Here is a 15885-nt window from a genome sequence, read left to right as displayed (position 1 = left end):
TCATATGGACAATGCATGATAAGAAATAAAGAGAAAACACAATTCATAACAACTCAAGGTACCATTAATCAATTGTTACCTCTTTTATTGCTACATCTCCTATTTTTCTTTCTCTCTATTCTCCTTAATTTTATTACATATCAAACTAAATTTTTAATTATTGCACAATTATTAATCAACCATGTGTTATCCCTTTCCATCTATATTTTCTAGTCGTCTATTTAAAAGTGTAGATTCGCCAAACCTAACAAATTATTCAAAAATTAAAAAAACCCGAGTCGCCTAATTGCCAAATTGCTTTCGATGAATCCGAGTCATTTCTTTTACCAATGAATATATTTTTATTTCGATGCTATGATAAAAAAAGAATTTTCTAAAAATTTTATTGTTTGAAAATATAGAATCGATAGTAATATTTAAAAAAACACAAGTACTTATATATTTTTATTTAGATATTGGGGTAGAAATGTATGATAACCTTTACACCCACCCCAAAGAGAAAATGATGAACTTCACAACTTGCGGAATGTTTGTCTCCAAAGCTTGTAATACATCTGAATAACACTATAATTAAAGTATGTATTTATATAGGAATCCTTATAATTATTAATTATAGAACCAAAATCAAATAAAATAACAAAAAATAATGATTGCACTTGTTGGACAAAATCAATCCCTTGTCTCCACAACCCTTTCTTTCTCTCTCTCACACACAACACACACCAGCAGCACATAGTCATGGGTATAAACTGGTGTGTAGTACTAGCAGCAGTATATTGATAATATGCATTCACGTGTGCTTTTTTGTCAACCCTCATTTTATTTTTTTTGGGAAATAATTATATATATATATATATTTTGCATAAGGTAATAAATTATATTTAAAAGAATTCAAGAATTTGATGAGTGGGGTTAATTAAGACTCTTTTTAAACTCGGACAGACCCTCTTACCCATTCCCCATTCGTCTCTTTCTTCGGGTTTGGCTCTTTCTACTCTTTCACCTTTTTGATGGAGTTGGCTTTGAGCTTAGGCGATACCCCGAAACCCTTTTCACTTCTTGAGAAATCCCAGAAGATTCTTGGCAAGGATTTAGGGTTCTGCATGGGCATGGCTGTCGGAAAATCTGATGCTGAAAACAACAGCAGATGTAAAGAAACTACCGGGTTATTCTCTGCAGATGATGATCAAAGAAGATCAGATTCTTCGTCAGATCTACCGGTTCAGCTTGATCTTCTCCCTTTCTCTCCGGTCCACAGAAGTCACCCTTCCTCACACAAGTTCCCTTTCCCATGGCTTACTGAAAAATGTAATTAAATAAATGCCGTTTTAAATTTAACCCTAAAATGAATCTCCCTTTGCTGTTTCATATGTAATGTTTTGATATTTCTTCTTGAATCAATGTGTGTGTGCGCTTTGCGGCATGCGTATAAGAGTATCTGAGATGGATTGAGAATTGGTTTAATTAGTATATACTTTTGACAGTGGGTGGTGATGGGGTGGAGGGAAACATGAGGCGAGGTGGAGATGAAGGTCATGATCAAGAAGGGGCGTCACTCTCATCACCAAACAGCGCGGTTTCATCATTTCAGATGGATTTCTGTCATGTGTTGAGAAGTGGGAAGAGAGATTTTGAGCAAATTACTAGTGCAGGTCATGAAGCTGCAGATAGAGGGACTTGCTCAAGAGGAAGCGATGAGGAAGAAAACGGCATGTTGGCCAGGAAGAAACTCAGACTCTCCAAAGAACAGTCTGCCTTTCTTGAAGAAAGTTTCAAAGAGCACAACACCCTCAATCCTGTATGTTTCAAAGAACATAACCCCATCTCATCTTCATCTTCTTCTACTTCTTGTGTACATGCATGGGCAATTTGGTAATTTACTTCTTCATGTGGTTGACTCTTCAGAAACAGAAGCTTGCTCTTGCAAAGCAGTTGAATCTTCGTCCTCGCCAAGTGGAAGTGTGGTTCCAAAACAGAAGAGCTAGGTAAATAATCATTAATGAAACACGACTTTTTCTTTTAAACTATATATAATTATGTGTAGAGTTTCTTGATAATCGTGTAAGACTTGATTAATGATATGGATATGTGTTGGGCAGGACGAAGTTGAAGCAGACGGAGGTAGACTGTGAGTATTTAAAAAAGTGCTGTGAGACACTGACGGAAGAGAACAGGAGGCTGCAGAAAGAGCTTCAAGAGTTGAGAGCTCTCAAGGCTTCTCAGCCTTTCTACATGCAACTTCCCGCTACAACTCTCACTATGTGCCCATCTTGTGAAAGGGTCGCCACCACCACCACCACCACCACCACCACCTCCTCCGCCGCTATCAACAACCCTTCTAAACTCTTTTCACTTTCACCTCCCCATCAGCCTGCTTCTAATTGATATTATTATTAGTTAAAGACTAGGAATTAAAAAGAAAGAATCAATGTGGTAGTTTTTTCTTTTCTTTTCTTTTTTTTTTATAAATGTGGTTTTGTGTATATAGTTGAGGATTTTGACCATATATTCCTTGAATGATTATTTGATTTGTAATGGCTGCTGTTATGATGGTTTGGAAGAGAGCACTCACAGTTTGACTCAGAATGTAAACCAGGTTTCCATTTACAACAAACTAACCTATTTTATGTTGTAAATTCTAATTATATATGTATTATATGATTTATTATATTTATATATTAATAATTTAGATAAATAAATAAATTAATTGTTATAAAAAAACCGTACACTATTGTATAAATAGACATATACACAAATATTTATAAGATTTGAATTCGAAACTTGAATACATCATGATCATATTGTAACCAAACTGAACTTAAATCGGCATTTTTGTAATTCTAGATAAATTAATTTCACTCTCGAAGTTTTTAGTTGTCAAGAATGAAATCCAATGGAGAAAAATGGGATGATAATGATTATATAGTTTCATTATTACTCATCACAATCATTACAATGATGATGTTATAATATTGATTGAGACTGTCCCCCTTCCTCCCCTCCCCCACCCCCCCAAAAAAAATCCTCAATTTTTCAAAATTTGAGTGTGAAAAACATTATCGGTGACGACTGAATGCATGCCAATAAAGAAGCAAATCCAAATCCAATTAATCAACACATGAGCTACCCAAATGAGACCAATCCTTCAAATTTCCACAACATAATGCTTCTTATTTAATGGACATTCACTCCATATATAAAATTCTCCCTATTAATTATCAAGATTCATTAAAAATTCTTGCAAGGGAAACATAGAAGAAAGTGTGGTTTATCTTGACCATTCAAAATCTATAGTTGGACTTGAAATAGGAAACACATAACCCAATATTAATTTTTGCATGTGACTTATATATATATTAAATAAAATATCAGATACAATAAAATTTAAAATAAAAAATTCAATCCTAGTAATTAAAATCACCTCAGCTCTATATTTGATTTCGAACCATAGTTTTAATTAACTACATTAATTAGTAAGTACGAAAGTTTGGCCAAAGTTGGTAGGCCGTCCAACTAATTACAATAATTTAAAAATAAAAATAAAAAACTAGGGACAGGCTGAAATTTTCTAGTACGTAATAAAACTTTAGATTTGAATATTTACCAAAAATAACATCAATTGATTAACATTTAACAGTTAGTGTTTTGGGTTGGTTTACATACTAATCTTGTAATTAGAGCAATTGCATTTAGTTGAAGAAATTGGAAATTAATTAATTAACGATTAATATAATATTTAAGTTTGAAGTTAGAGTAAAATTAACATGGTATAGAAGCAACATTGATGGAAAGAATTAATTCTCCTAATACTTTACAAACACGTGTATTCAATCTATCTTTTTACGAATTCAATGTAAGAATTATATTTTTATGGTATTATTGGGATCACGCCCACTCATCTAATCCTTATAAACTTCAACATTGTCATTTCCTCACTTGTTTGTAAACAAATTATTCACTCTTACCATACTACTCTTATTCTTTGTCTTATTATTTATTTATTTATTCTTTTACTTTTTGGGGGTGGAGATGGCGGATTAAAGTTTTTGTTACGGAAATTTTTTTATATTTGTCGGGATTAGATTTAATTGAATCAAATAAATTATAAAATAATTTAAATAAGTATAATATATTTGTTATGTTGAACTGTACTCCAATCATAATATATTTATCATATGATTAGTTCAAGTTTGACTACGTTTGGTCGATCTGGGCTAAAATTTCCCGTTAATTACAAGCTCTATTCAATCTTTTACTCCATTCAGCATGTATAAAGATGAGATTGGGTATTTTATTTAAAGAAGAATATTGCACATACAACGTGTATATGTTAAATAGAATAGAAAATGGAATAAAATTTACAACAAAAAAACCTAATTGAAATTGGTAATGATTGGAAATTTGGAATTAATGTCAAAATGTTGTTTTAGAGAATGTATAACAAGTAACTGGTGATGGTCAAATATATTAAATTTTCATTTATTTCCTTTTCTAAAACTTCCCTTTCCATATTTGAGATAATATTGTAAACTAACAAGAGTTTGTAAATAATGAGGTCTACTTCAATATCCAACCAACTTTGTCTCCCCCAACATATAAAAGGCCACGAATTATAATTTTTAATTCACAAAATCATTTTGATTAGTTTATCATAAGAAACAGATAAAAACCTAATGGATTGAGCTAATTGTTAGACGATCTTTAAAAATAGTGATTTTTCAAACAATGAAAGGGTATTCGCAATTATGTCAAATCTCATTAGAGATTGTTGTAATTTACCCTAAAATAAATTGTATTTCTTCTATTGATAACTGACATTTAAATATAAATAAACAAATATTAGTTATTATTATTATTTTTTATATATTTGTTACATACTAATATGACACATAATTGATTGTGTGGCCACCAACATTTTCAAATAACATGTAATTAAGTAACTGATTGATGGCATTAATAATCACAAAAAATAAAGTTGTTGCTACATATGAATATGATTGCTCAATGGAATGATTTTGTCCCAATGTGTCGTCGCCCCATTTGGTTTTCAATTATTCTAAATGATTGTTCAGTCACCGATGCTATTCAAATATCATCACATCAATATAAAAGTTTAATTCTATTTTAAAATCTAAATGACTTAAAATCACTCCATAAATTTTAAAATTATGAATTAAATCAGACTCAATTTCAATTACCTATACATCTTTACTAATTTATGTATATATATATATATGCACACTAGTTGTAGTGCATCGTCATATCTGCGTGTATATAATACATAACTTTTAATATTTTGAAATTTATTATTATAAATAAAAATAAAGTTTGGAGTTCGACCCATTAACAGTGTCATGGATGCAGCAGGCTCAGTTGAAGGACCATTTGTAGCAAATGGGCCAATTCAATTTTCAGCCCATTCTTTAATCAGGTAGGCCCAGGTATAGATACTGGATTGGCAGAGAAATGGCCCAATATGTTGAAGGCCCATTTTTGAAATTAACTGGAATTGGTGTAGGCGCAATTGGAATCACAATGCCCAATGTCTAACAGGCGCAGGATGTTACACGACTTCTGCTGGTGGCCAAACACGCTTAAAGCCGACAATTTTGGCCTAATGAAGTCGACCGACACACAAATTGTCAATGATCCCATGTGAGGGTGGAACATGTTTGGACTAAAAGTCTCAAACTATGGTATTCACTGATTCAACATATGTTCATTCATATCAAAATCATCAATAACATTAAAATCCGTAAATTATATCATATTTGTAGTATTTTTATTATATTGACATACCATAATCCACATTATTTAATATTTCTTTTTAATCCAATCTCCCTACAATAAAATTTTTTTAATAAAAATAATTTAGGCAAGTGTCTTATATTGATTGCAAATGAATATTTCTTTGAACGATTTATAAATCTAAGATCTCTTTTCTCCATAGAGGTGCCTGAAAGGACAAAAATCATTAAGCTGATACGAAATCAAAATCACCGATTGAGTCGCAGGCTGCGGTAGAGGAGCTTTAAGGCCTTTAAATCGATTTCAAGAATATTAAGGCAAAGATAAAGGCACATATTCGTCGACAGCGATATCTATAATTAGAAGGTCGTCCATATCTGGAGTAGCTAATTATTGATTTCAACAAAGAGATCCGACAAAGATGAGCAAAATAATTAAAAAGTATTTACGATGCATTAACTTATTCTGAACAAAGAAACCAAATATTTAACATAATTACACTTTTTGCAACACGAAATTCCTGTAGCAATTCATAGAATATGCCTTTAAATCTCTCCTCCTCCGCATTTTTCGCTCATGTAAAACATATTAAAGTACAAATCTCTTCACTAATCCTCTATTCCTATCCCATCATCTATATATAATCGAACACTGTTTCTTTGATTTCTCCAGCTTGCTTCTATATGTCTGTACTCTCAACTGAAAAAAAAATAAAATAAAAAAGAGAGAAGAAAAAAGGTGTATGGCACATGTTTTAGGCTTAGGCACTGTTTCATCAACACAGTGTCCTCATGTGTGAGTATTTACTTGAGTTTCTTGAATGGTCGAGAGATTATCAACCGTTAGATCACACGTAATAGTATCGTGTGATTCAACATTGGGTGGCAGTGATCACGGGAACATATTACTTACGGCCTTTTTTGGTTCAGTTTCACCAAGAGTTCTGCATAAAGTATCTCGTTCCAAGCATCGGGAACTCCAGGGAGGCACCAATGGCTGCAGTCTTGGAAACTCAAGGGCGATCTCCTCTCCTCGTCGGATAAATGTTGTTTGCGGTATATCGATGGATGGCCGTCCTTACGATAATCTGTCATCCTCGTCACGTTGAGATAAGTTACATGAGTTTTCATTCCTCTCAGTACTTTCTCCAAAACAGTCATCTTTTGGGGGTACGGTGTGAGATACGTCTCATTCTTTATTGGCTCCGTTTCGTTGTCACATTGCCCCCCAGAATTCCACTGCCCTCCACTGCAGCAAAAGATAATATATACTACTGTGAACTTGGCAGTGCTTGTTCAATAGTTTGATCTTATATAAAAGCTTGGAGTCTTAAGAAAAGATTGCAAGAAAAGCATATTACTAACGGAAACACATGTCCATTTCTTTCACTTTTCAAGCTTTGATGACACCTAATCTACTTGCAGAAACCTCGACTCTTATGCCAACGAGGTTTACTACTTTGAGGTAATTCCACAAAGAATTTACCTGAAATGAGATGCTGAATAGCCTCTGAAGAACACAAGAGACTTCATGGGATTGATGTTGGCATCAATCCACCTTCCCCACGTCGTCAAAGCTTTCCGAAAAGCCTCGAGAACATTTAAATCCTTGTAGATATGGCTGCCCTCTTGATAATAGTCCTTCCTAAAATATACAGACAATTATTTAATATTATTGTAACAAGAAAAAATATTGCCACTGGACGTTCGTTACGCCTATTCTTAGTCAATTGTAATGGCTTTTTACCCTGTGGAAGTCTTCTCATGAGTCCACCAGTGTCCCGTATTGAACACGATGATGTCTGCATTTTTGTATTTATCGGCAGACCTGCTGATCAGATCGAGTCGAAGTGTTTCCTTTGTAGTACCATTTTTCCCTGCAACTTCCCATTCTTGAACGAGGAAAGGAGCTACGAAAAACTCCACTGTGCATTTATATTCCTGTAAAGATTACAGGAAGGTTAGAAGACTATAAGCAGATTAACAGTTAAACTCTTCAGGACGTAAAGCTTACTTCAAAGACAAAGGAATAAGAAGCTTCTGCCCGGAAATGGTGCCTGCCGAATTCTTCATAAACTTTGTTCTGATCTTTCACAGAGTTCCTCAGGATGCAAATCAGAGACTCCCACATGTTTCTGTTGAGAGAATCGCCAACGAAAACTAGTCGCTTTCCTCTCAACAATTCCAACATATGACTTCCATCCAACCTGAATAGGCAAGATCAACAAAGTCAATTTCTGCAGAAATTAAAGAAGAAGTGGATCATAATCGACATCTGTTAACAATTCTATTGCAGAAGTAAATATCGATCTCATTGGAATACAGAGCTGACGAACAAAAGTTACAAACTGAAACTTGGCCAATTAATCAATCATCCACCTTGTTTGTTACAAGACTATTAACAACAGAGAAATAACTCGAAAAAGTGGACAAAATTAGAAATTATACCGAAAACGTGATGGATCACTTCATATATCTCTCTCAAGAAATTTCTACACATAATATAGATTGAAATCTAAGAGATAACTAAAATTCATCAAGTACGGAAACTTATATATGTTTTGAAAGATAGAGAGTAATAGTAGTATGGGACACACCTTGGGAGAGTGCAACCCTTTGGCTTCCATTTGAGTTTGTGGTAACCATTATCAGGCCTACCATTGAGGAAACAGTTGAATTGTTCATCAATCAGAGAACAAGAACCAGGATTATACAGCGGATAAGAGTCATCCTTCACCCAATTCCCGTCAAACAGATCACAATTCATCAGGGACTTTATTAGATCAGCAATTCCTTGTTTCCCGGCAGAATCATTCGTCCCGTTATTTTGTTTCTTCATCAGAGAAGAAGTTAAATTCTTGACCATACCCTTCTCAGCTATTCCCACTTGTCCGTTTCCAGAAACATTTTTCTCTCCAGAGGTAGAGTTGGGAGATGAATTCACAGTCTTATTGGCGGTCCCTGGAGAGCTTGTGACCCCAATTGTGGTCTGATTCTTGACATCTGCTGACCCTTTGCTCAACTCAGAAGAGGGTGTTGGTGAGCTTGTAGTATTGTTATTCACAGTCTGATTTACAGAAGGCGTCTGTGTCAAAAGAGTAGCATTATTCGGCTTCAAGACTTCAACTTTGTGAGGTATAGCTTCATCGGAAGTCTGGTTTCCCTCAACAGGAGGCTGGTTATTCAAATTGGGTGGCAAAGAAGAGGTGTTTTGAGATCCAGCATTGCTGGTTGGTGAAGAATTGTAGGATTGTGAGGGTGAGTTTGGGAAGAAATAATTATAAATAGAAGAAAAATGAGATCTATAAGAGTCATCTGAGAAAATTGAAGAAGAAGGAGAAGAACCTTGAGAAGTAGTGGTAGTGGAGAGGGAAAAAATGTTAGTGAACCATGGAGAAGAAGAGTTAGAAGAAGGGGTGAAGGCAAGAAAAATGGTGAAGGCGATGAAAAGAAAAACAAAGGCATAGGCGAGAGTCACAGTTGGTCTTGTTCTGAGGTGGGCTTTGAGTTGTGAGAACAAAGTGGCGCCATTGATGGGCGCATACTTTGTTATATCTGCCATGTAGGCAGTGCTGGTTTTCTGCAATTCCAAGAAGTGTGTGATGATGGAGTTGTTTGGGGGGAGAGAGAAACAAAGATTGTGTTGGAAGGAGTGAGGAGTGTTGAGAGAGAGAGAGAGAGGTTTTCAAGTTTGATTGTTGCAACGAAGTTTGTACACTTGAGGAATCCTGTTGAGTGGGATTATTTGTAGAGAGAGAGAGGGTGTGTTATAGTAAAAGACTGTTAGCAGAAGAGGGGGAAGCTGCTTCATGCGTTTACCCCAAAGCGGAAAGTTGGTTTACTGCGCCACCCTTTCTTATTATTGAACATAATACCAAAAATGCCACCACCGTTCACCCTTCCTTTCTCATAAATAAAAAACCCATTTTTCTAATATTATTTTTTAGACTTGGACTTTGAGTATAACTAAATTTTTGAAGTACGGATGAGTACTTTATTATTTGATTTTTGTAATGTTGAATTGATTATGACCACCCTTTTCACTTGCTTCTAACTCTAACTAATTCCCAGACCATCCTTTTGTGTGTGTGTGTTGTGGTGGGGTGCATGTGAATGTGTATGTGTATGTCACAATAATTCAAGGAAAAAAACAAAGTAATATGATTAATATAATGAAATGATAAAAAGTTATTTGCGTGTGGACCCAACAATTTCTAGATATAGGTAGGTTTTTGTAATTGAATTTAGAAAAATTGATGGAAAGAAAGAAAAGTGGAAATTATAACGTTGGTGCCAAGTAGCTATCTTCCCATTCCCATTCCAATTCACATAATAATTGAGATGATTGAATTTTGGAAATTCAAAAGGTTGGATTATTATTATTAGTATTGCTACATTGGAAAATTCGAAATGGCTGTTTGTTTAGCAATTGCCGTCTTCGTCTTCATTTTTGGACAAAATTTTCTTGCTATTACCGCCTCCTCCTACTGCTGCCTCCCATTCAAAATGTTGGAATATTTCTAGGGTTTAACATATGTCTCCTTTACATTTATTACTTAATTTAAAAAGAAAAAGAAAATTGAATTGAATTGAAGAAGAAAAAGACTTAATTGCCCTCATGTGCATTCCATTTCAATGTTGTTTGGAATGGGCCAAAATGGGTCCTATTTCATTAATATACTTATTCCCATTTCCCAACCACTTTTTCTCCACCGACAAAATTGTATAGCGTACATAGGAATAGGATATGAATTCGTAGCAATGAACTTGGACTTGTGGTGTTCCATTTTTGTACTAAGAATCATATTCAGCAAATGGAAGAAATAGGGACAAATGGGCTACTCCTGAAAGAAAACAGACTCCAAAGCCCCAATTCTTTATCATTTTATCATAGCCCGTCTCAATAACTCATATTTTCTGTTCCACAAATACTAATCTGGACATGTATGCTTTTATTTCAACAAAACAATACTCGTGCTTTTATTATTTTCATTTTTTAAAGTTTTAACTAAAATGCTTTCTTGGATCGAATTCTAATTAATTATATAATAAGTACATCTACTTATCATGTGATTGATATATAATTTAAAAAAAATTAATTATATAATAAGTATATTATAATTATTTTATAATTAATTTAATTCGATGGAACAAGAGTTTTTGGTTTGTGGTGTGGAGACAAATAGTGATACAATGCAATTAGTTATCAAAATATGTGAAGATGGATAAAGCATGCAAGTGCAAGATAGTGGAGTTGACGCATTTTCCTGGTGCTAAATATCTTATCTTCTTCAGCCTGCCTTTATTTCATTGACCTCATCTCATTCTCTTCTTTCTTCACAGTCAACACAACAACAACAAAAATAAGTAAGATTACAGGCATGTCCATATTATCACCAAATCCTCCGCACATTCTCTATAGAGAAATCCACCACCAGCACCAGCACCAGCTCTGGAGCTCCGTATCCGGCTCTCTCTTGCCCAAATCAAACGGGTCCGGATTTGATCGGAGCAAGAATGAGTGGAAAGGGAGAGGAAAGAGAGATTTAAGAGCGTATGCATTCTGGCCCGAGTTATTCAAGCCTGCTGCTTTGGAGATGGAGGCTATTCAAGATTCCCAGCAGTTTGATGAGATTTTGGAGCAAGCTAAGCAGCTCTCACAACCCATTCTTGTTGATTGGTTCACCCTTTGTTCTTTTGCTCTCCTTTTCACTCCTGTAGATCTATACGAGAATAAGTAGATAATTGGACATTAATCTTTTATCCTGTTACAAACTTTTGCTTACTCGCCCCAACTGTTTGAAGATAATTTCTCACCACCCGCTGATGGCATGTTGGACATTGGTCGATCTATGCATGAATCTCTACATCATATTCTTGTGTGTAAATTGAGAATTGATAATCAGTCGAAATGATTGCATCAATCAGTTTTTTTGTAATGAATCCAACTGGGTTAGTCTTAGAATACTAGAAGGAGTACAGTATATAGTATTAGATTTTTTTAAAAGTGTTTGTGTCTGAAATTTTGACAGGATGGCTGCCTGGTGCAGAAAATGCATTTATCTGAAGCCAAAGTTGGAGAAACTGGCTGCTGAGTATGATACCAAGTAAGTTGTGCTTTTGGCATTTATTTTAATGGCATTGTGCTGCTTAACGTCTGCAAAATCCCGGTAACGTACCTAAGTTTGTTTGCTGTTTCGCACAAGAGAATTGAATCTTGGAACTCAGACTAGAATTAATATACTGTCGATTCCGGTGTTGTTGTATCGATCGAGATGCTGTTACAGGAGCTGATGTGTGGATGTAAACTTGATTTTGTTTGAGATGACAGGCTAAAATTTTACTATGTGGATGTCAACAACGTTTCTCAGGCTTTGGTAAAGCGTGGAAATATCTCAGTACGTAAATGGATTGTACATGAGTTTGACAAGTTGTTAATTTGAATTTCATTCACATCAAGTAGTACTGCTTAACATACTAACAAAGATGGATTTTGGTTGTGTTGGTGGTGAAGAAAATGCCAACAATTCAGGTTAGATACACATCATGCTAGCTGTTTTTGGGTCACAGGTACGTATAGAGCTTGAAATGATATTGTGATGGCAGATATGGAAAGATGGAGAAATGAAAGCAGAGGTGATTGGAGGGCACAAGGCATGGCTTGTTATTGAAGAAGTGAGAGAAATGATCCAACAGTTTGTGTAGATTACTGAATTAAGAACTGAAGAAGAGAGGATCTTCTCCTCCTTCATGTTTTCCTTCCCCTGTAATTAACTACTTGGCATTATGAGATGTGCATGTATAAATGTAGCAACAACAACATAAATACGAATTGAATATATGAGATCCGAAAGTGGTTACGGAGGGCTTCCCGGCGATGATGTTTTGTCATTGCAACCAACCAACCAACCAACCAAGAATCATATAACAGTTTTTAACCGTATATATAACTTAGAGAAGTGGTAGCTCAACCTAAATATAGCATTGATCCACCGGTAAAATACAAAAAGATATGCTCGAGTTCATCTCATATTTCAGGTACAGAGCAGCTATACAAAAAACTGAATTTTGACCGCCAAAAGGAAGAGGAAAGAGGAACACTCTGGGGAATACAGTACAAGGGGACCAAAAGGTACCTACAACCCATTGCCAATACCTCTACAACCACATCTCAGATTAGAAACGCAAGCTCCCATTCATATATCCGTATTGTTCCAATTGAAATTTCAAGATTTGTCTTGTTCGATACAGTTTTTCTTCTGCTTCTGTTCTTACTGGAACTGTTTTATGTTGTCTCCTCGAGATCTCAGTAGTTGTCCAAACAATACCAACTTCCTGAAACTTTTCTTTCACATTCTAAAGAATTTGGCTAGAGTAACTCAATTGCAATGGAGAAGCTCTTGCCGTTCATCCCATCAAAGTAGTAGATTTCCTGCATATCTGCAAAAGTCTTATTTCCCTGACGGTGAGTAACCAAGTCATCCGTACAGTGAAATTGAAACTGAAGTACTAGTTTGGAGCAAAACCTCCAGACCCGGCTACATGTTAAAATCAAGAGTACGGAAAGAAGAGAGATCTTGCGGGAGCAACCCCACTCTTGGATGAACAGCCCATGAAGCGCCATTTTCATTGGACACAACTTTACTAATATCCTTCTCATCAAATCTCAACTGAAAGTAACATATCAATACCAAGAAAACAGAACTAACAGATTTGTGGATAATAACCAACTTGTGGCAGTTAACAAATATTCTAGATAAGTTTAACTTCAACCAAAGACCTGGTTCCCGTTAGTCAGCCACAAGTATAAGCCAGATGGAACCAGAATTGCGACCAATTAAATGCCGATTCCAGCAAAATGTAAAAGAACTTGTGCAACACCATTGTCGGAAATAAGCAAGAAAAGTGAACATGTCGTAAACACATTTTTCAGTCCCAATCAAATATGATGTTCAAACATAAGATGGATGAGAAACAGCAACTATAGCTGAAAGTTCATCAATCAGCCATTAATGTCGCAGCACCCACAAAGCACTGGGGACTAGGAACCAAATTCACAATTTGTGTAGAAAACTGAATCAGAACAAAGTTCTACAATCAAAAGATAGTAAATCTCCAAAATTCATATTCCAAAACCAAAAACCGCCCGTATTTTGTGAAATATAAGATCTCTCCATCCCCTCTCAGTATTCTCGACCACAGTTGCATTCCCATACCTACATTGTGACAATAATTTACATCAGGAAACTCAAACTTTGACTGTGGAAAACTACAAATGCGAAATGCGGTAAGATTGTAAAAGATCAATCAAAAGAGACTCACCTGTCCTCCTCTGGCACATCAGTGTGTGTGAGCTTAACAATTGTTACCCCTGATTCAGGCTCATCAAAAGTAAGGCGCACCTACATCACAATCAGCATGCAAATTGCTTAATTGGACATCATAAAACTAGTAAAGTTGCACATCTACAACCATATTACAAAGGCATACTAATAATACAGACACGTACTATAAGTTCAGACAGTAACAGATTCATGAACTGAAAGAAATGGAATTGCTATCTTCTTCATCCCCACATGCATTAACATCGGTAGAACATCTCAAGAATAAAGTCTCCCATATTTAAGTCAATTGCCAGACTTAAATCGCATACACATTTAGAACGACATTGAGTTCGTATTCACAAACTTCAGTGCAGCATAATTCAAATGCACATTATCATCACAACACAACATCAATCGACAAGTCAAAGATTTATCCACATCAAATCAAACGAACCAATATCATAACACAGACGCATATAATTAACATTGTATTAGCAAAAAGGAATCACGTTTCTAAGAGAATATTTAAGCATATCGAAGCTTAAGATTTGAATAAATATCATACCCTGGACACAATGCCATCAGGCCAGCTCCCAAACCTCCACTGCTGAACAATCAATTTCCCTTCCTGCAACTCCAAATTCTTCCCTGTCACGGACCCATCAAAGATACTGAATTCCCCTCCGACCTCCTTACTTATTCTCGCATTGCTCTGTGTAAACCCCTTCCACCTATTTTCGTCCATCAAGATCTCATACAAATCCCTCGCTCGACAACTAAACTTCTCGCTCATTGTTATCGTCTTAAAACCCTCCTTTTTCTTTTCATCTTTCTTCTTAACCTCCTTTGCAACCGAACTGCTATTATTAGCCGCACTATTACTCGCAGCTGGTTTCTTGGCAGTAACTTTCTTGGCTTCCAAATCATCCTTAGCAGGCCCACCTTTTGCCATTAAATCTACATATTCCCTAATTTTTTCGAACACAAAAGGCTTCCCCTTAGCAATGAAAGCCTCCTTCAACCTTTTCCCAATCGGCCCGTCGTCTTTAATAGTAATTCTAATCTCGGGATCCTCACCGGCATTCTCATCGGAAATATAAGGCACTTCGACAGAACCCTCAGTGCTCAAGATCACCGAACTTCCATCAGAATCTTTGGCCTCAGCCTGGTAAGAAAGAACCAAATTCAACTCATACCCAGGTATTATCTTGCCCTTACGAACATTGACGTAGGCTTCTCCCTCAAGTTTCTCAAGTTTCTTGGTCTTGATGAATATATTCCCTTCGCCGGAGAGAAGGGTCTTGTCGGACAGAAGGTTACTGAGGAAATTCCTAGACCACTCAAGACAATCGGTTTCAGACCAGTGCCAGTTGTGGACGTTGGTGCCGTCAGGACGGTCTTCCACGATCCAGCGCTTGTCGCCTTCGCCCATTCTAGCCATTCGTGATGCGAGCTTGTAGTGTGTGTGGTGCGTGTAGAAGTGTGTGCGTGGGAGTGGAGGCAGAGAATTTATACAGGGGATGAAGGTCTGGACGGTTCTAAAAAGAGAAGGGCCTAGACTTCGCTTATCAGGATTTTTGCTTTAATTTTTGGCGTACAGTTTTTTCTTAGAAGCGTCTAGAACATGAGTTTCACTTCACCACTCCGATTTATAGTTGAGTCGACTCACCACAAAACTTTACTGTAACTGTAAACGCATTAAACATAAAGCAATGCCAATTACCAAATTCATCCTTCTAAGTAGGAAAAATTGTGTTTTTACCCCTACATTCCACAATTTTTTATCTTATAAAATTGAATATACTTTTTATAAA

At 35.8% G+C, this 15885-nt stretch overlaps 4 protein-coding genes across 4 annotated transcripts; 2 read left to right on the top strand and 2 right to left on the bottom strand.

Moving 5' to 3' along the window:
- On the top strand, positions 933-2604 carry LOC105159770 (homeobox-leucine zipper protein HOX11). Its single transcript, XM_011076956.2, has 4 exons — positions 933-1308; positions 1485-1798; positions 1906-1985; positions 2100-2604. Exons 1-4 carry the CDS (start codon positions 1011-1013, stop codon positions 2383-2385), a joined length of 978 nt encoding a protein of 325 aa, XP_011075258.1. The 5' UTR covers positions 933-1010; the 3' UTR covers positions 2386-2604.
- LOC105159666 (protein trichome birefringence) lies at positions 6264-9558 on the bottom strand. The gene is made up of 5 exons (XM_011076803.2): positions 8345-9558; positions 7762-7954; positions 7495-7688; positions 7234-7392; positions 6264-6996 (listed from the first exon to the last, which is right to left on the bottom strand). Exons 1-5 carry the CDS (start codon positions 9307-9309, stop codon positions 6657-6659), a joined length of 1851 nt encoding a protein of 616 aa, XP_011075105.1. The 5' UTR covers positions 9310-9558; the 3' UTR covers positions 6264-6656.
- On the top strand, positions 10990-13082 carry LOC105159665 (thioredoxin-like 3-1, chloroplastic). Its single transcript, XM_011076802.2, has 5 exons — positions 10990-11427; positions 11780-11854; positions 12079-12145; positions 12262-12279; positions 12354-13082. The coding sequence occupies exons 1-5, from the start codon at positions 11129-11131 to the stop codon at positions 12450-12452; spliced, it is 558 nt and encodes a 185-aa protein (XP_011075104.1). The 5' UTR covers positions 10990-11128; the 3' UTR covers positions 12453-13082.
- LOC105159664 (activator of 90 kDa heat shock protein ATPase homolog) lies at positions 13660-15619 on the bottom strand. Its single transcript, XM_011076801.2, has 3 exons — positions 14637-15619; positions 14070-14149; positions 13660-13963 (listed from the first exon to the last, which is right to left on the bottom strand). Exons 1-3 carry the CDS (start codon positions 15510-15512, stop codon positions 13870-13872), a joined length of 1050 nt encoding a protein of 349 aa, XP_011075103.1. The 5' UTR covers positions 15513-15619; the 3' UTR covers positions 13660-13869.

Source organism: Sesamum indicum, linkage group LG4 (genome assembly GCF_000512975.1).
Source record: "Sesamum indicum cultivar Zhongzhi No. 13 linkage group LG4, S_indicum_v1.0, whole genome shotgun sequence".
Lineage (NCBI taxonomy): Eukaryota > Viridiplantae > Streptophyta > Magnoliopsida > Lamiales > Pedaliaceae > Sesamum > Sesamum indicum.
Note: the sequence above shows the minus strand (reverse complement) of the source record. Positions and strands in the feature narration are given on the sequence as shown.